Source organism: Chanos chanos, chromosome 5, assembly GCF_902362185.1.
Source record: "Chanos chanos chromosome 5, fChaCha1.1, whole genome shotgun sequence".
Lineage (NCBI taxonomy): Eukaryota > Metazoa > Chordata > Actinopteri > Gonorynchiformes > Chanidae > Chanos > Chanos chanos.
This window is the reverse complement of record NC_044499.1, coordinates 22,528,586-22,549,233: the sequence shown is the minus strand read 5'-3', so window position 1 is coordinate 22,549,233 and position 20,648 is coordinate 22,528,586. Positions and strand designations below refer to the sequence as shown.

The 20,648-nt window shown below is 40.8% G+C and overlaps 1 protein-coding gene across 1 annotated transcript; it reads right to left on the bottom strand.

The window, feature by feature from the left end:
* Positions 1 to 871: 871 nt before the first annotated feature.
* cfap57 (cilia and flagella associated protein 57) lies at positions 872 to 20,201 on the bottom strand. The gene is made up of 22 exons (XM_030774778.1): positions 20,045 to 20,201; positions 18,919 to 19,229; positions 18,496 to 18,752; positions 18,089 to 18,263; positions 17,592 to 17,744; positions 17,029 to 17,168; positions 15,923 to 16,088; positions 15,505 to 15,618; positions 14,889 to 15,101; positions 13,827 to 14,000; positions 13,056 to 13,217; positions 12,561 to 12,716; positions 12,268 to 12,361; positions 11,501 to 11,691; positions 10,950 to 11,123; positions 6,205 to 6,363; positions 3,855 to 3,998; positions 3,518 to 3,634; positions 2,783 to 2,917; positions 2,441 to 2,584; positions 2,004 to 2,147; positions 872 to 1,021 (listed from the first exon to the last, which is right to left on the bottom strand). Exons 1-22 carry the CDS (start codon positions 20,199 to 20,201, stop codon positions 872 to 874), a joined length of 3,630 nt encoding a protein of 1,209 aa, XP_030630638.1.
* Positions 20,202 to 20,648: the final 447 nt, after the last annotated feature.

The window sequence follows — 20,648 nt, the reverse complement described above, 5'->3', positions numbered from 1 at the left end:
ATCTTAACAAATCTTAACACAAACATACACACACACACACACATTCATAGCTGCACCATGTCTACCGTCACTTATAATCTGTTCTACCAGAACAATGAGAGAGATCTCACCCTCCTCTCAATGACACACACACACAAACACACACACACACACACACACACACACACACACAGGGAGCTCTGGAGTAGGCAGGAAGATATTGGGCAGACTGGCGGTTGTTGGGAGCCAGTGACATCTTTCAGAGCATTGTGGGAAGACAATGGGCCAACTGGAAAATGACTGGTGAGGAGGAGGGTGTGAGGGCAAACTCCCGTTCACTGAGGCTCTGATGTCACTGTAGCAACATAATGGCCATTCTGTCACTGCAAAGATGGTGTCATTCACGTGATAGAAGCCTGGCACTCAGAGTTGTTCTGTTCAGCTCCTCCTTCACAAGATTACTCACACAGGCCCCAAACATTAGTTAGCAACTCAAACAATGCTTTTAGAGTGACACATGTCATACCTAATTCAATTTCACTTATTTGAATTGATTTTGTATTTCATTATGTTTTTCTTTCTATGGTATTAAAATAAAATATTGGCAGTTGGGCTGACATAACAAGAATATTGAGCAAAAAAGCTCTAATTTTCTAATTTTTCTGTGTTTTTTTCCCCCCTCTTCTATTACTTTTAATGCATTTTGTTATCTTCTGAGAAATAATTCTGTTAATTAAATTTTAAGACAGTGTGAAATATCTTCATGGCTTTGTGAAAAGACTAGATCATGCCACACTCACAATTAATATCCAATTAATGTTTAATAAAATACACCTAACCACACATTACTGCATTTGTATATATATGTCATGGTCATGAGTGTATCCTTGGATCAGTTTGGAATTGGAGGTAGTTTGGGAATGGGAGAGGCTTGAAGCAGGACAGACCCTTCCCCTTGACCCTGGATCTGCTGCCTTAGTCTCTCCATCTCCACGCGCTGCATTTGAATAATCTTCTCTGCCTCCTCTTCGAAGTTAAGTCGCTTTAACTGGTGGCTAGGTTTGGTGTTTGACAAGGGCGATGCTATAGAGACAGGAGAAAAAAAAGTCAGGATGTTAGTTTTCAGACAGACTGATTCATTTTGTTGCTATCAGGGTCTTGTGCTACCAAGCACTGATTCTGATTCTCTCAGTTACATAATACGTGTCATTAAAGTAAAGCAATCAATTAGGCTCCAAATAAAGTACACACACACACACACCCCACACACACACACGCACTAAAGCAGACATGAATTATGTCAGTTTTCCAGTGCATGGTACGAGCTCAACTCGACTCTACTCACTTTTTGGTACCTGGTACCTTGTTTTCCACCGCAGTTAGTACCTCTTCAATGCAGCCGGTGACCCCGCAAGAAACTGTTGTGATGTCATCTTCAACGTGACAAACACGGTAGCAATGGAGAATACTGGTAATAATGGTATTCTTGATTCTCGGTATGTCTGTACCTCTTCAACCGACCACGGCATGTTTTGCGGACTGCCATTTACAGAAATTAGGGAGGCAAACTCTTTACATAACTGTAAAACCAAACCACAGACTTATCTGTTTTCTCTTACTTATGGATAATATAATTTTGATTTGACTTTGTTATGGACATGTAAAGCCCTTTGAGACTATTAATAGTGATATTGGACTCTAAGCTTGGCGTTTTTAAAAATGGCAGGTTTGTGCAGGATGTCTGAGGATACTGATCAATCAGTAGTCCGCAGTGTTTTCACGTCACGTTTTGGTACCTACTCAGCTTGCTTGGAACCATGACAGGATAGATACAAAAAATAGTAATGGGTACCAGGTACTAGGTATTCGATTTGCCTAATGGAAAACCAAAAAAGGTGAGTAGAGTCGAGTTGAGTAGAGCTGATAGCATGCAGTGGAAAAGCGACATTAGGCTCCAACAAAGTACAAGGACACACAGACACCCACACCCACACACCAAAACAGACACGACACTCCTGCAAGACTTGCTTACTCCCAAGCTCTGCGGAGTCCTTCATCTTGTCCTTCTTAGAGAGGCGCAGTTGGCGCTCCGCCTCACTAAGCTGTGTTTGAGATCTTCGCAACTGATCCCGCAAATCATTCAGTTCTTTAATCAGAATGACGTTCTCCTGCAGAGTCAAAAAACTGGATTCATGACCATTGTCTGCAACTGGAACCATGAAAAACACAGACTAGAAAAGGTAATAAACTGAATAGCCCAGTTTTGTCTGCACTGGAAAAGGATAGGTATGTTGCACTGTGTTTTCAGTCTAGTCCCTAAACCGACAGAAGAATCATGACTGAAACAATCTCATCTCAGAGCTTTACTGAGGAGTGCAGATGTGCTTTGGAATGGACGAAGAGGAAGGAACATAGGAACATGGATTAGAGCAGTGTGAGGAACTTTCCCTGTCTCCCATACCTTTATGAGTTTGATTTTGTTGGCGTGGTGCACCTCCACGTCTTTGGCTAGCCTCTTCTTCAAAGAGGCCACAGTGCGCTCTAGATGCTCTCTCTGGCGAATCTGCTCCTCCTGTACGTCAGCACCCATGCCTGCTACCTCCACCTAAAGTGCCAGTAAACACAGGCAATCAAGCATTCGATGGCACATGTCGCCAAGATCATCAAACTCAATTCATTTCTCAGTCAGATACATATCCAGCCAAAGTCCATGAATTTGACCATGGGAAAAAATGTTCAGCTATATATAGTGGTGAGTGCTAAGCCTTGAAGAAGAGACAGTGTATGTGTGTGTCTGTCTCACCACGTCAGACTCCTGGACATAGTGTTCATAAAGTTTGTGCAAACAGTCCTTTAGCTCTTTGGGCTTCTGGATGAAGCTCACGCAGTTGTGGAGGTCTGTCTTAAATCTCTCTACCAATCTTTCCAGATCCTTCACCTGTGTGTGGAGATATACATTATAGACAATCCAGAAGAGAAAGGTGGACACATTCAAGATTACACTGTGCCCCACAATATGAATTATACTCAAATGAATTGTAATACTGTGTGATGTATAAAATTAGTGCAAGGCTAGTTCCATTACTGGCAGCAGAGGTGTGAAGACTCTGAAGCAGGTTTGACACACAAATTTAGTTAGTGGTGTGTTACGGTGTGTTAAGTGAATGTGACAAAAGGTGGTGACATCACAATGTATATTCGTGCTTAAAACCTCTATTATGGAGGGAAGATATTTGGCTTTGTTTGTCTAGGATTTGTCTTGAAAACTGGCAAGAGTTAAAATCAGATAACTCTCCATTTTTCATTAGTTATAAAATGAGAGAAACAATAACTTAGTCTTTTTCATCACATATAGAGATAAACTGTCCCTCCCGTAACCTGAATTTTTATTACACAGCAACTTGACTGAAGCATTTCTTTACTTAGATATATCTATATCTATATTGGAGACTTGGTATGGCATCTTGTGTAAGAGTTCACATTACGGACCGATGCAGGATCACTATCCTGACACCCATGACATCAGGGTAATACTGACCCTCTGTCTCTCTTTACTCATCTCTTTATCACCGGCACTCAACCTCAGCTTCATGTCAGCTATTTTCAGCTCCAGCTGGGTGTTCTTCTTGGTGACCTGCTCCAGTTCAGCATCCATCTGACAAAAGACATCTCTCACAGTCTCACAGTGGTCACAGACAAAAGACTACAAAACACTCAACATTTTATCAAAGCTTGTTTGCACTCAGAAATCTATTATAATGATTATACAGCTGAGATACCGGAACTCTGCAATATTTCACCAAAATCAGCCTTCATGTCTTAAACCTCTTGCTGTAGTTCACAACAAATGAGAGGCTTTGGACAATATTTCCAACCTCTTGGATCTTCTTCTTCATCTCTGCAATCTCATCTTCTTGGGTCATGTTATTTTCTTCCATCTCTTTTATTTTGCAGCGTAACACAAACTTGAACTTCATCATCTCCTGGTTTTCCTTTTTCAGGTCAGTAATACGTGTTTCCTGTCAATGAAAAACAACTCATTTTGTATGGATTGGTCAACAGCACATGAGCCAGCTTGTTTCATTCCAGGCAATTTGTAGACAGGGTTGGTTTAGATCCGTGTTTCCCAAAGACTAGGTCGCGAACCACAGGTGGGCCGCAGGAGATTTTATTTGGGTCGCCAAATAAATTGGCAGAATTTCTTCCATAGTCTTTTATTTTAGATTTATATCTGCAGCCAGCCACAAGAAATGGATGCTTGGTTAATAAAGACCCAGCTAAAGACCAGACTACTGTTAACGTCAGCCAAACTACTGCCTGTGAGGGAAGACAGCATGAGGATGGATGTATGAAAGGCTGGTGTACATTCTGTTTGTTTTACTGATGAGAGGGAAGAAACGAGAGCCTGTTAAGCCCGCCTAAATGCATTTATTTTGTCTCATTTATAAATTATTTAACATGTGTATATTGCTTTACTGATGAAAGGAAATGAAAACAATGAAATAGCCTGTTAACTCCTCCTAAATGCTCTTATTTTGTCTCATTTATAAAGTATTTAACATGTGAATATGTTTTCAATATATGTGGATAAAATGAAGCTGTGATTTATCACGCATATATCTCTTCGAAATGGCTGGTTTACCTATTCAACATAATATAAGGTGATGCAGAAATGGCAGTGAAAATGGTCGCGAATGTTCATGTATGCACAAATTCGTTTTTCTCATGATTTATAGATAAGGCATTGTGAATTGGGTTGCAATGGTTTGACATTTTTAAAAAGTGGGTCCCCAGAAAAAAAGTTTGGGAAACACTGGTTTAGATCAATAACTATGCAAATCCAGTAATTAGGGCTGAATGATTAATCGATTTCAAATCGATATCGCAATTTGAAACAGTACGATTCGCAAATCGCAAAGGCTGTGATTTCCGATATACATTATGCAGCGTGTCTGACACAGGGTTTAAACTGTCGTGTCAATGGTTTAACAAATTCATGCCGTTCCTCTTGTGTGACCGTCATGCTCACCAATCAGAATTGCGGTGCGCCTCGCGTATTAGTCATGCTCACCTATCAGAAGTGACCCAACGCGAATGCGTAAACACGCACCAATAACAAACACGTGAAACTCAAGGAAAATGTTATATTCGTGGTGCGGAAAAATGCCCTCCGCTGAGCCAGAAGTAATGCTGGACAATTTACTCCCGAAGAAAAGCAGCACTTGAGAGTATTTCGGATTTGAGAGGACAGATGTGCAACTAAAGAATGTATTGTGCAAGGTCTGTCGTGGAGGCTGCCACATAACGAGGGCGAGGCAACACCATAAACCTATATTAGCACTTAAAAAACACCACAGTGTACAAGCACGAGTGTACGGCCAAAAAGTCAAGTGAAAGTGGTGATCCTCTAGCACAGCCTTGTAAACAAACTACTATTTCAGAGTCGTTTGCGACTGTTACTCCGTATGAAAATGGGCCACGAAGGCATGGTGAAGGAACGAACGCCATAACTTATTACCTCCTGTAAGACATGGGGGGCATTTCAGAAAGCGGGTTTCGTGAAAACTCTGAGTTAGTTAACTCAGAACAAGTAGTAAACCTCCTAATAGAGGAGTCCTATTGCTTCATTCTCTTAGCAAAACAAAACCATGATGCTCTTCTATTAGGAGGTTTACTACTTGTACTGAGTTAAGTAACTCAGAGTTTTCACTAAACCCGCTTTCTGGAACACCCCCATGGTGTCTATTAACACCGTGACCAAGTGAATGACCTTCCTATTTCACTGTTAGAGATTGTTTACAGAAAGGTCCTATCATATTCTTATTGGAATCGTTTTAGTTTTTATTATTATTTCTTTCTTTATTTAACTTAACACAGTCACAGCTTTTCTGATAATTGTTCTATGTTTGATTGTTCCTTGTTCTATGCCAATTAAAAACAAATGTAATAAATATATGTTGGGAGCAATTTATTCATCTTTCAGTTCTCATCATTGCATTAGAATATAGAGCAATTAATATTTTGATGGTATCTCATGTGGTAATCTTCCATCACATGTTTTAAATCTATTGCACAGTGAAAACTGAACTGAAGCTTGACTTTAAAAAATTATATTGCAAATCAAATCAGATCGCAATATCTGTCAGAAAAATCGCAATTAGATATTTTCCCCAAATTGTTCAGCCAAATCTATCTCTGTCTGATAAAGTATCTGAGATAACCCACCTTGTCTTCTATGGTCTCATCTCTCTCCTGAATCTCTTTCCTCAGACCCATGATGTCTTTCTCTATAGATTCAATCAAGCTGCGGAGCTTCTGCTGTTCCTGCTTCAACTTTTCAATCTCCACATTTTTATCTTCAGTCTCCCTCTGTAGGCTGATGATCTGCACCAGTCCAGGACACAAGTGCGTTTTTTACACAAGGAGAAATATGAATGAGAGAGAGAGAGAGAGAGAGAGAGAGAGAGAGAGATGTTAAGGTGTTGTACTGAATGTGTGTGTATAAATGAGAAATGGTGCAATGATGAACGGTGTGTGTGCTGAGTCAGTTTTAAGAGCAGTCCTACATGGAAAGACTGTTCAATGAGACATGTTCTTGATTGATCAGTTAACTTTAGGTGTCATGCTCAGCTTTAGCTCCCTAAGGCCTGTATCATATTTACATTTACATTTATTCATTTGGCAGAAGCTTTTATACAAAGCAGCTTCCACGTAAGCCAAAATACAAACCGAGCATGTAGTCATTATGGAGCTATCTATGGTATGATTGCTGTTGTTAAATCCAGTATTATACCTGGTACAAGTTCAAGAAAAGTTGAGGGAAGTAAGAGAGTGAACTACAGAAGGACATGGGTAGAAACAGTGCTAAGGGACAGGGGCTACAAAGCTGTGAAAGAAGAAGTAGTGCTAATAGTTGGCATGCTGTGAACAATAATCAACAAAACAACTGTACTTCCACCATAGCAACAAAATAGGTCTGTTGCACCACAATCTTAAGCTATAGTGTACCTTTCCACATAAAGTATTTCAAAACAATGTGCTGAGTAATACCTGCTGTAGAGTGCCTGGAAATCTACATCATAAAAGTAAATGGACACAGGAAAGAGTGTTTCGAGAGTACTGACAGTGGAGTGCCAAACAGCATACATCATCGAGGGACAAGTAGTACAATGGAACATTTTAGCTATCAGTTTGTAGGCAGGGGTTGACTGTAGGCAGGTAGGTTAGTCCGTAGCAGTGAAAGTAAGAGTTTCATGGAAAAGGTTGGGAAGGTGAAAGCAGACCAGATTGAACTGGACAACTCATTCCACTGTTGAGGAACCACGTATGTGAAGGGTACAGTTTGTGACTTTCGGCTATGTGGTAGTGGAATAACTAAAGGCTATTCTCTTGAGGACTGTAACTAGTGGGATGGAACACAGGATATGAGTGATGTGAAGTATGTAGGTGTGGTTCCACTTGCTGATCTGAGAGTAAGCAAAAGACTTAAACCCGATGCAGGCAGAGACTGGGAGCCGGTGGAGGGAGATGGGAGGGGTGTGATGTGTGCTTGTTTCGGTTGATTGAACACTAGACCTGCTGCAGCATTTTGAATCACCCGCAGCGGTTTGGTAGCATATGCCAGTAGACCTGCCAGATGAGAGTCGAAGTAGTCCTTTCTTGAGATGACAAGTACCTGGGTAAAGAGTTCAGCTCTGACAGGTATGGTCTGATTCTCCTGATGTTGTAAGACTGAATCTGCAAGATTGGTTGCTGTGATATGGTCGGTGAGGGCCAGCTGGTCGTCTACCATCACCCCTAAGGTTTGATGGTAGTAGCGAAGATGAACTGAGTTGAATGAAGATGCTATGTTGAATGGAAGGGCTGGTGGTTGGTGCACTAGCTCACAAGCATGTCCATTTTTGACAGGCTTAGTTGGAGAGGGTGTTCCTTCATCCAGGCTGCAATGTCAGTAAGGCGTGCAGAGATGCATGCTGAGACTGCAATGTCCTCTGGAGTGAAGGACAGGCACAGCTGGGTGTCATCAGCATAGCAGTGGTAGGAGAGGCCATGTTGCTGGATGACAGAGCCCAGTGAGATGGTGTACAGAGGAGAAGAGGAGCGGTCTGAGCACCGATCCTTGAAGACCGTCAGTTGTTGCCTGGTGTGGTTTGGTTATTGCGCCATTGAACAAAACCCTGTAGGAACTCTCTAAGAGGCAGGACTAAAACCATCTGTGTGCTGTCCCTGTATAACACATTGTGGGCTATAGTCCATACTCCATACTCTGACTATGAGTAATTACTAACTATGAGTAATTAACTAAACTCAGAGTCCAAACTAAAGATATGATGGAAAATACACAGTTGCTTTCACATAGTCATAGATGCAAAAACTCACTTTCACTGCAAACATACACCTTTTTTGATCCAGGAAGTTTGGATCCTGACAGTTTCTGTACAGAATCTTTGAAGGAGCAGTGGAAAAAAGAACAAGGATTTTGGGACAAGAGGCATTTAACGAATAGTCCAATTATACGTGGTTTAGAAGTATGCGATTTTAATGGAAGTAAGTTCATTAGACTCCTTGAGATCCACATCCAGGAGGAAATCGCTTTCACTAAAGCCCACATTCCAACACAAAACACTGATGTGAGATGTGGTACATACCACAGCATGGGGTGTACCATCCCAAAAAGAGAAAGCTTCTGGTTGAATTTGACTGTTCAACATCCTTTCAAGGCAAGTCTTCAAATAATCAAATGCTTCAAACTCCAGATCTCACAAGGACCTGAGGTAACACCTTCAGACAAGAACTACCTTAGTATTTAGTTACCTTAGTTTCCTTTGGTGGCCTAAAGCAGACACTAATCAAGAGGTCAAGGAGTTCAGAATGACTGTACAGCGTTTTGAGTGAAGCATCTGCCAGTTGCTCAAATTATTACGGACTGCAGGAGACAACAGTGCTGAATTCTTAGCAGAAGAAACAGAAACAATCAAGAACAGTTTCTGCGTGGATGACTGCTTGGAACCTGTGAACAGTGAGGAACATGCAATTCCCTCATAAAGGCAAAGTCAAGAGTGATTTGTTGGCAAGATGTCAGTGGAAGCAAGGGCAATACATTTCTGACTTATTTTCAGGGGCGTCGGAAGTTGGGGGGATGGTAGAGACACCCCCCCTCCATTATCGGCAGACACCCCTAGCAAAACACATAAAGTATATCTTTTTTTTCAGACTTATCTAAATCATAAAATCATTCAACAATGACAACATTATGTCAGAGAACTTCTGGTTATGATTAGATTAAGTGTCAAACCATTATGCAACATGCTTCCTCCATTATCGGCAGACACCCCTAGCAAAACACATAAAGTATATCTTTTTTTTCAGACTTATCTAAATCATAAAATCATTCAACAATGACAACATTATGTCAGAGAACTTCTGGTTATGATTAGATTAAGTGTCAAACCATTATGCAACATGCTTCCTTCCTGCGGAATCCCATCCCTCACATCTGTCATTCCATACACTATGGGTTTGTTTTGATACAACATTTCCTTCCAAAATTAGATCTGTAGCCCCTGCTGTTCAAGAGGCCCCCACTGCCATCAGATGTGAAGTCCTCACCACTACAGAAACCTGCAGCATGGCAGAGGTGGGAGCTGGAACTGGATTCAGAGCCTCTGAAGTGGTGGGAACAGTGACCAGAAGCTCTGAGATGGCAGGGAGCAGTAATGAGTGGATACATGCGTCAGGGACAGAGGGTGGTGTTATGGTAGGAGTTAAACCCTGCTTGCCCAGGTCCCAGGTGAAGACTGTTCTGCCATGCCCATAAAATAGAAGACAGCTCGCAGTCACCTCTAGTGGGGGTTCAAAGGTGGAGCAAATTGGGGAACTTGTTGTGGGTAAAGGACTTCTTCTGCTAGGCCCATCCAATAGCAGAGAGCTGACGCTCCACCTTGACTTGTCCACAGTCACCTCTAGTGGGGGTTCAAAGGTGGAGCAAATTGGGGAACTTGTTGTAGGTAAAGGACTTCAGGAAGGCAACATATGAGGACCCCCCCAACATACACACACACATACACACACGGTCAGTTACAGGTGTAAAATTAACTGAACAAATGAAAACCAGGAAATGACTTGAAAACCAAACACAAAAATTACCTGCAGGGGAGAGAGAACCAGAGCATGACAGTGCTAAAGTACATAGCAAAGGTCAATGTCAGTTGGGTAAAGTGCAATATTGGGCAGAGTGTGGTCTGATTATCTTGAACAATGTATAAATAGATAAATGTGTAAATGTGTATAAATGTGTAGGATGCCAGTTTGACCGTAATGGACACACAGTGAGTAGCACACAGAATTTGTGGATTTGATGTGTACTTCACAAATGATACGTATTGATGTGATTTCTATTTTCCATACATGAAGGTGTGATGTTTGTTTCTGTGTTTATATGTTTGATGTGAAGCAATTATCTTAACTTGTGTGCATGCACATTGTGCTAGTCTTCATTGTTAAATGTGTGGTCAATGCTAATAGCTCTATAAAGCTTCCAGTGTGCTCCCAGCTCAAGGGAGAGTTGGATGTTGATGTGGTATGGTGGAGTACGATGTTTATTTTTGGTGCCGGTTTTAAAGACTCAAGTCTGGTGTTTAGTGCATTAAGCTCTGCTATGTGTATTTTGCTTTTATCTGTGATAATAATGCATTGTTCTATACTGGTGTCTCACCACAATGTATTCGGCGTTGGTCCTCAGCTACCATTTTATATGGAGTAGTTTGCCTGGAGAAGCCATGTTGTGCTGATTTATATCCAGCTTTTGTTTGAATGATTCCATTTTATCCTATTTTACAAGAAATGCCATTTTCAACATGTATCAATATGTTTTCAATCTGTGAATGCAGAGGATGTTGCCTGATCATCAGCCACCATTTCTTTCATTCTGGAATAAAAACAGCGCACAGCTGGTGACACTTTTTGCTCACCTTCTTTTTCATGACTCCAGTCTCTCCTTTAAGTCTCATGTTTGTCTCCTTCTCCTCTTGTAGTTTTCTCTCATATCTTACTCGCATTTGCAGGACCTCCTCATCGATGTCTTCCTCCACCTGCTTCTTCCACTCTTCAAACTCTAAAACCTGCTGTCGTGTCACATCCTGACTCTGAGAGGGCAGAAAGAAAAAGGACAACACCATTTTTACATGAGAGTCTATATTTCTACTCTCACCAAAAAAACTGACATCATTGTTTCTGGAACAGAAAAGGAGGAATTATTGGGTTTAGAGTGGTCACATACTGGAATACTGAATACTCAATACAATCATTACATTTCATCAAAATAAATTTGTCTGTTTGGCACTGTCATGGACATGAAAGTGTTTAAATATTCTGGTTTAGATTATAATTTATCCAGCCTGTTGAAAGAACCTGCTGTCTAATAATTCATTTCAATTTTCAGTTTGACCTCAAAAGTCAACACTGTTAACCATCAGGGACTAAAACAAAGATTCTGTCTTTGAATCAGCACAGCCGTCTTCACCTGGTCCAGCAAGCTCTTGGTCTCCTGCAGTTTGACTTCATAGGAATCTGCAAGCTCCTCCATTGCTTGGTTCCTGCGCTCCTCTAGACTCTGAAGCTGCTGCTTATGCTCTTCCTGCATGTGCTGCAGTTTGAGCTGGAGCTTGTCATACCTCTCATACTCCGCCATTAGCCTCTGGTTCTTGGTGGACTCTGTGAGATACAGCGTGATGGTGCGGGTCACTAGCAGTAAATTATTTCCGGTTTATGAATGGAAACACTATGCATAGTCTATGCGTGGACAGATGGAAGCAGGAGACTTGGATCTATTTAGTGAGTGCACAGGGGAATGCAGAAAATTTAGGTGAGAGAGGACAGTTATAGCAGCCAGTGAAGATAATAGATAACAGTATAGGGAAAATGTAGGGAAAAATTAGAGATCAGGATCCTCTCTAACAAGAAACCCCAAATGAAACAAAAATGTGAGAGGAACATTTTCAAAAGTGCCAGGGCAAAGTTTACACTCAGACTTTTCAGAAATTTTATAACTGAAAAGCATCACTATCCTGTCAGTTCAAACTGTCCATTACAGGATTTCATTCAAACATAAACATAGACCCAAATTAACAGACGAGGCAAAAGGTAATGAAATATTTCTGCTGTACTGCTCCCTGAGTGATATGTCATTTAAAATGAATGAAATAAATATTAAAAGTTAATGTAAACTGAAAAGTTTTAGTAAACCAGTGTTTTTACATGTAGAGGCATAATTTTGTCTTTAATGCTTGCCTAAATCCTGTTTTTCTTTGGCACATTTCTCCATGACCTCAGCAAGAGTTTCACGGTGGGTTATTTCTTGCTTCTCCCTTTCCATTTTCAGAACCTGCGGCACAGTGGACATGAATACAGTAAGTGTTTGGAGATGGACATGAATACAATATGAGGGTAGTTTTGTATTATAACTAATTTAAAATTTCTCCATGTGAGTTTTGGTTCCATATACATTTACATGTACAGCACATGTCTTTTTGGTGCTACAGGTAAGTACCCTTGCATGCTCAAGGGTCGGAGAGTAAGCTGACCTGGATTTTGGTTTTCAGTGACTCCATCTCCAGGGTAAACTTCTCAGTGAGCTCCTTGATCTGATCATTGTAGGTAATGCCCTTCAGTCGTAACTGATATTCATTGTTCATCTGCAACTCCTCCACTCTGGTCTTAAGATCTGCTATGATCTGGTTCTATGAAAGGGGTGTGGGGTGGAAACAAGTGACAACAAAAAGAAGGAGGGCAACAAAAACAATAATATTATGCTTAAAACTGAAGGCTTAATCCAATCTAACTCTTGAAGAATTTGTAGATTGTAGCGTTTAATAGTGAACCCCGAAAAGCAGAGACAATGCTAATGACTCTTCAAGTACAATATAGATGTTTTTGTAAATTTTGCAGCAAGAAAATACAATAAATAAATTCTAAGTAAATTCTAAATGAATTCTAAAAAAATTCGAAATAAAGTCTATGTATTCCAGGTACAATTTACAATGGCCCCAGGATGGAGTCTTGATGCACTCCGTTAATACCTTTTCTACAAGATCAGACTTTGTGATAAGGATCTCCTCTGAGAAGACTATGTCCTTGTCTCTCTTCAGCCCTTGGCCTTCCTTATCAATGATTCTCCAAATGAAAAGACATCCGTCCTCTGAAGCAGTCAGCAAGAACTGGTCATCAAATGTAATAACCATCTACGGACAGAAGACATCCTCATTTAGATCTGACACGGCTAATTGAATAATTTCGTTTTTACCTTAATAAGACAATTTAAGCATTTTTAATTGGCCAAATTATTTTACATCAGGGCTAATCAAATTTGGCCCTTGAATCAAGAAATCCTTTTGATGTCACAGATGGGTCACAAACTCATTTCACATTTGGGAAAACCAAGGGAAAGACCTATGAGGATTCTTGATTTTATGGGCCAGAGTTGGACAGCACAGGTTTATAGTTTGTACGCTGGTGCCTTGGTTTCATCCCTCATTGACACATGTTTATGCTCTGCAGTAAATATTATTCAATCATATTGAAGTGTTAGTTTTTCCCGTGATAACGTTTACTGTACTTAGTTGTCTGACTCCATTCCATTGCCCATCATTATTTTTCCCCTAACCATTTCCCTTTGCAAACACTCAAATCTGAATAAATCACAGTATTCTTAAGAAAAATTCCACTGGGATTCATCTAAGAATCCATTCATAGACTTATAAATAAGCTTGACCCAAATCTGATAAGTATTTGTGGACTCTGTCTACCTTTGTAGCTTTGAGTCTACCTTTGTGCTTGGCTTTCTGCCTCACCTTAGTCACAGGGGCAGAGTGGGCCTGGTGCTCTGTCCAGTCTTTCTGAAAAGATAGAGGATGTTTGATGACCCGCACCGTGCCGGTGGAAGTGCCCGTGAAGACAGTTCTCCCTGAGTACGACACAGCAATGGCTGTGTATGACACTTCGTCAGCACCTACCTCTTTCAGGATCTGTTAGAAAGACAAAACAGCTTGTTCCTCACACCCTTTTGAATTAATAAATTGTATCATTTAATCTCACCTATCCATATTCATACCACATATTAATACCACAATACCTGAGGGGAAAAAAAACTCAATGTATAAAGTGATGATAAGTCTATTTCGCTTCGATTTTCAATCATTTTCAAGTCTTTGGACACCGACCTTTCTTTCTTGTAAATACCGCAAAGCAGATTTTGAGGCATGTTTTGCCTTGCTGAAGTATACAATGTTTTTTATATATTTTTGTATATCTTTTCAGTTACTTTCATGATCAAGTCTGGGGCCTAAGCTCTTAGAGAATGCTGATATCAAGTTGAATTATTTGTTCCCTCCACCAGCACATTATTTCCTCATCCGCTGTCTACCACACAATCTCATAGCATAACAGTCTTATCTTGTCTTGATCTGCTCTAATCAACTTCCACTTCTAGACAATATTTCAGACAGCTGACTGCTTGGTGGAGGCACAGAGTGAGGTTTTTATTGCTTTCTCCTGTTGGGTAAAATCAGCTATTATTATTTTAAAGAATGATTAGAAGAGCCCATTGATGTTCAAACCAGACAGAAAAACAACTGCAGTCTGACAGATATCTGAGACAGTAGAATTATTTCATTCATAAAGGTGCCCAAGTTTTTATATATTTGGTTCTTTATTCTTAATCTGTAAAAATACAGATAATTTGGGGATTATGCCCTTAGATTTTCAGACTGATGTTTAATTTTTACACAGTGCGGAGGTCACATTTGCTTGTGTTACTAAGATTTCATTGACATACACTTACATACACTTTGACCTATAGTGCCCAAACATTTCATCAAAACTATACATATATTGTGTGTTTCCTCACAACTCACCTGACAATCTTGGATCTCCTTTAGCGTAAAGTCATTTCCTACAGCGAAGATAGTCTTGCCGTCAGGTGAGAGGGCAACGTCGTTGTAGCTGCAGGACTTGAGCACACATTCAGATTCACGCTTACTGGTGAATGTGTTCCACTCGTACACAGCACCATCCATACCACATGACACCAGACGACTGTCATCTGAACTCCACACTATGGCTCGCACCTAAGGGATCCCAGCATTTGCTAGTTTATAATGACATCCCTGGATATGTACCTTTTAATAAGGCTTTTAATTATTCCATCATGGCTAACATGGTCATAAGTTGGCACTGAAACTCTTTGAAGTGTTGCATGTTCATTCACTAAATTCGATCTATGTGCGCAAAGTAAAAGCAACCTGAAAAAATCACCCTTGATCAGATAACAATGGAAATGAACCAATCGATGTTCATTCAAAAACAATCAGCAATGAATTGGTTGATCACTTTTGGAAATCAGCTGTTCACCAATAAACTATGATTGGACAAATTAATATTGGCAGACAATCAGTAACTATGAAATAAATCTTTGAAACGTGGTTGAGACAAATATATCAGTGAGTGTTGCCACCTTGAATTTGGACATACCTTTCCATTATGCCCTTTCAGATTGAGGACATTGTTGAATGTTGTGGTGGAGTAGATATGAATCACGTTTCCATTCACAGCAGCAAACAAATGGCCCCCGTGACTGAATGCACACTGAAGGACAGACAGATGGCAAATTATCCATCAAAGGCAACAGCACAGTCATTATTCATATTACATGTTTTTACTCACAGGATCTTTCAGCACGTGAAAAATGGAACGTTGGAAACTCACATCACGTCAAAAAGTGCATACTCTGGAACAGTCACGACAATACACAAACGTATGCAAAAACGCTAACACTCATTCAAATACATAATCTAATTCATGAAAATAGGCACTCAAACACACACACATGCACACACAGTGTGAAAATATACCCTGTTTTTAAACACGCAGATACAGTGGTGGGGCCCACCTCTCGACAGCTGCGCACAGTGAACTCCTTAACAGTCCTGATGTCATCGCCCAGCAGGTTCATCAAACGCAGCTTGTCTGCAAAGCCCACCAGGATATGGAGTCCGGAAGGATGCAAGGCCACGCTGTAGGCCATCTCCTGGAACTCTTTATACTGTTCCAGAGCGCTGCAGGAGGACAGGAATCGGAAAACAAAACATCTTAACAAAAGAAAGAAGCATTACAGACTCTAAACGTGTTTATAATACACGCTGTCTCATCGTGGAAAAATGTGACAACTTTATCGTAATGACTTTGTCACACAACTAAAGGCTGATTTATACTATACTGTAGGCTACGCAAGTGGCCTACACCGTTGTGAGCATTTATACTTGTGTGTTGGTGTGTCTGCGTTGCTCTGTAATGAAACCTTCAAAACGTTAGTTTGTGGTGAGGTTTCTATGCCATCGTGTTGAATTTCTTCGTGCATTACAATCGGTGGCGAGAATAATGTTAAATAAAAAGTCGGAATTCAGTCTTCGCACAGTGACATCTATGAAACAAGTTTTGCACTCAAAAGAAGAACTAGCTTCTAAACTTTGGGGGCTAAACAAATGGAGCCCTCAAAATAACGTGCGCTCAGTTTGCCATTTTGCCAGAAATTTTCCAGTGGCAACTGAAACTGAGTGGATCATGTTGGAGTTGGAGCTAATAAATGTTGAACAACAGTTATTTTTACTGAAATTACTGCAATGCCCTGATGTAAAATGCGTCGGAGGAGATGGTGTGTACGACAGTTGAACCGATTGAGGCAGAAGGAGGGCAATGCTACCAAGCGGACCAGTCACAGTTGTTGGGGTCTGTGTCGATGCGCGTCAGGCTTCTGGGGAGGGGCCCGTCAGGCTATGGCGTAGGCTATGGCGCAGAATGGATTCGACGCAGAAATATAAACTGGCCTTAAGACCACAGTCTTAGCAGTGTGAAGGCAAAATCTGAAGAGAACATTGAACGGGCAAACTCTGCCCTGGACTCTGCGAAATCTGTTGGGGAAAGGACTGCACATATTCCAACCTCTACAGAATGTGAGATATGAACCTTTTAATTGGAACTGTTATAGTTTGTTCTTACTTAGTCTGAAAGTTCCAGATGCGTACAGAGCAGTCCAGGGAACAGGTGGCCAGGAAAGGCTTACGAATAGAGGTGGACAGACCTGTGATAGCGCCCGAATGGAAAGGATGGGACAGGAACTCAAATTGAGCATGCTCACTCTGAAACACAAAATAAACAACAACAAAATAATTTCCTCACACCCCTCTTGGTTAATCAAGACAAAAAAGAAACCAAATACCAAACATGCCACAAAGAGTATGGCAGACTAGTGGAACACGAGTGGAGCTTAGTTGAACTAAACCACTTCACGCATCAATGTTAAAAAAAAACCATGGGAAACATTGCAATAGTATTTGTTACCACTCTTCTGATGCAACGCATTCAAATCTACTTTTAAGGTGTCAAATGTCTAATAAAAAAGTGTGAAAAATGATGGGAGCAGAAGCATTGCTGTTGTCTGTTTGTCTATGTTCAAAATTGAATCAATAAAAAGTAATTAACAAAAAAATGATGCAGTAACAGGAGTAATAGCAGTAGCAGCAGTGGCAGTAGCAGATCCCTGCTGAAGCATGCTGTGGTACCTTGCTGATCTCTGCAGAGGACAGTGTGATGCTGTAGAGCTGGCTGTGGTCTGTGCTGAGTGCTAGGGTTTCCTGAGAGGGACTGATACACAGAGTCATGATCTGCTGTGGATCTTCCACACACAGCTCACTTCTGAATGGATCTGGAGGGATCTGAAGATCATGACAGAAGCATATATATATATATAAAAATGTTTGGGGGGGGTGTTAGAACTTAACTTAGAACTTAGCTCCCGTGTTAACTTCCAATCATGCTGCAGTAATGGCACCCAGTTGCTTGGAAAATGTCTACATGAGTGTCAAAAGATAATTTTTTATACTCTTTTCACGCACTTAACTACTGCCTAATTGAAGTAAAGGGTAGTAAAATATATTAAACATATGCTGATATGTAACATTATAGTATTACAATCTTCTTACATCCCCATGTGCCAGTTATTTCTGCATGGATTCTACTTGTGCTCAGTGAGTAAAACAGACTCTGATTAGGAGAGGACCTGTATCTCTGTGGTTTTCCTGTAGCTGTCCTTCTCTTCGGTTTTCTCAAAGAGACACACAGTACCGGGTCCCGCTGAGCAAGCAAAGCCTTTGGAGAGAGCCACTATGGCTGTAACCTGTGGCAATGCAGCTGGGGTGGAATCGTTTTCATCTGAGCTGTTCCTCTCCTGTTGTCTGTCAGGAAAAGAATAAAGGGAGTGAAAGAGGGACGCAAAAACAAAATCAGTACAATCAATAATCCGCAAAGCAAAGGAGAACACATCAGTGCAACCAGTCATCAGTGGTGATTAATTAAGTCAGAGAGACAGACAAAACGCCATGTATATCAAATTGCTGCAAATTCTCTTTTTTGGTGGGGTGAGACATCAGCTTTAAATAAAGTTTATAAACTTAAGGACCGGCAAACCTGTGAGTTTCAGAGGCAGATGGCTCTGATTTCACAGTCGTTTCCCAGCGCATGTCACCCGACTCAAACAGCAGTAATCGTCCAGTCTCAGTGCCAACGATGATTCGTTCTTCGGACAACCAGGCATGAGAAAGAACGTTGATCTCTTGTTTGAAGACGTTGGATTGCTTCAGAGCACCCTCCGCATAGCGGAAGAGTTTGAACACCTTGTTTCCACACACGCAAATCTGAGTATTGTCCTGTGGGTTGAAGCTCACCTACGAATTGAAATAAAGACAATCACTCTCAGAGTAATCAAGCACAATGGCACTGCATGTACTTTGCACTTTAGGTGATATTTTAGAACCGACATTCCTGCTTTTATGTATACGCTTAAACCAGCAAAGCCTCGCACAATTTTTTCTCCAACGTGGATCAGTGTACCTGGTTGATGGAGCCATTGCTGGTGGTATTAACTGTGGCCATGACCTTCTGTTTCTCCCACATCCAGTAGAAGAGGGTCCAGTCTGGATGCCCTCCTTGACCAATGAGATACTTAGAGTCTGGTGAGAAGGCCATGCAAACAAATTCCTGGACAGGCAGTTCTCCCCCATTCAGCGCTTTCCTCTTCCTGCTCTGCTCATGCTGCAGGTCATAGATGGTGATGGTACCTTTGTTCCCACTCTCAGACACAGCCAGGTAACGTCTATTAGCGCTGATGGCTAATGCCTGCATACCTTTGCTTTTCTGTGTGCCTGATTAACATGGTGAAATGAATAATTGATTATTAACAAGGGTTTATTGGAGCTTATGGAGTGAATGGACATGTCATAAGAATAAGTTGATATGTTTAAAAGCATCATGAGGTCTGACTCAAGGTTTGGATGAATTCTTTATCATCTCAGTTCAGCACAACAAATGAATTCCACTTCATGAATGGAGTGATGGCCCTAGGGTTACTAACTCTGTCTTGTATTTGGGTCAAAATTGGCTTGTCCCGCACGGAACATACCTCCTTCCATATAACAAAACACCGGTGTCAAAATAGAATGCTGCATGATTTATACATACAGAATGCTCTGTACTAATTTGTTTGCTCATGTATGTGTGTGTGTGTGTGTGCATATGTGCGTGTAGTTTCTGTAACATTTCATATACTCTTGTGATGATTTACTATACAACATCATGCCCACACGGTTCCTGGTGCTCTGACTTCTGTCCCATATTTGGATGATAGAAAATTGGCAGCCCTGGATAGCTATAATCATCTTTAATTTTTACGATAAAAATTACTTACAGTTAATGAGATGGAATTCTCTTCTTTAACCGGACTGAAACCGACCTGACTTTTGGCTGATGAAAGCATTAAGATACTGGAACGATTAAGTAAACTAGAAAAGTGTGGCATTGGGCAGGAACCTCTGTGTGTTCCACATCAAAGATAGTGATTTACCCGAATAACTTTACCCGACCAGAGATTTACCCCATCAGAAAACCTATAGCTTAAATTATTCAAATCAGGTGGATATTCTACACCTGGATATTCTACAATGTGTGGCCTGTCGCATACCTGGAATGAATTTTTGGCTTCTCTGGTCAATGTCGTAGCGGACGCAACTGTTACCACTCGGGAATATGACCGTTTGTTCGTCCAAGAAGCACAAATTATTCTTTACACTTGGCCGTAACCCAAAGACAAACTGGGACTGCACCTCAACTCCAGCCATTGTTCCAGTGCGAATGCTCAGATTCAAATAGACCAGGTACGAGCTTAAGAAAATGAAACAGAGAAATAAGTTACTGTAGCTTGGTGAAAATTTGAGTTCACACTGCTGATTAAATTTAGCATATGTATCATATAATGTGGCATAACAATTTAGCATATGACTGAAAAACAGACATTACTGTAATCACACCACCCCAAAATACTCATTTTGTGAATGCACACGAATTAGGTAGGGTTGTTTTACCTTGAGATCGTCGTTGAAAGTGACCGTTTTTCTCCGAATTGATTTGTCGAACGAGGGAAATTGAAAAAAGTGACAGCTATTAGTTGCCTGCCGCTTAATTTAACTTTTAATTTAATTTTGCTGCCTAAGTTAGCAAATATATTTTGTTAACATAATTTGCTAACGGGTGTACATAATTTAGCTGCAGTACTGTAAAATTCCACG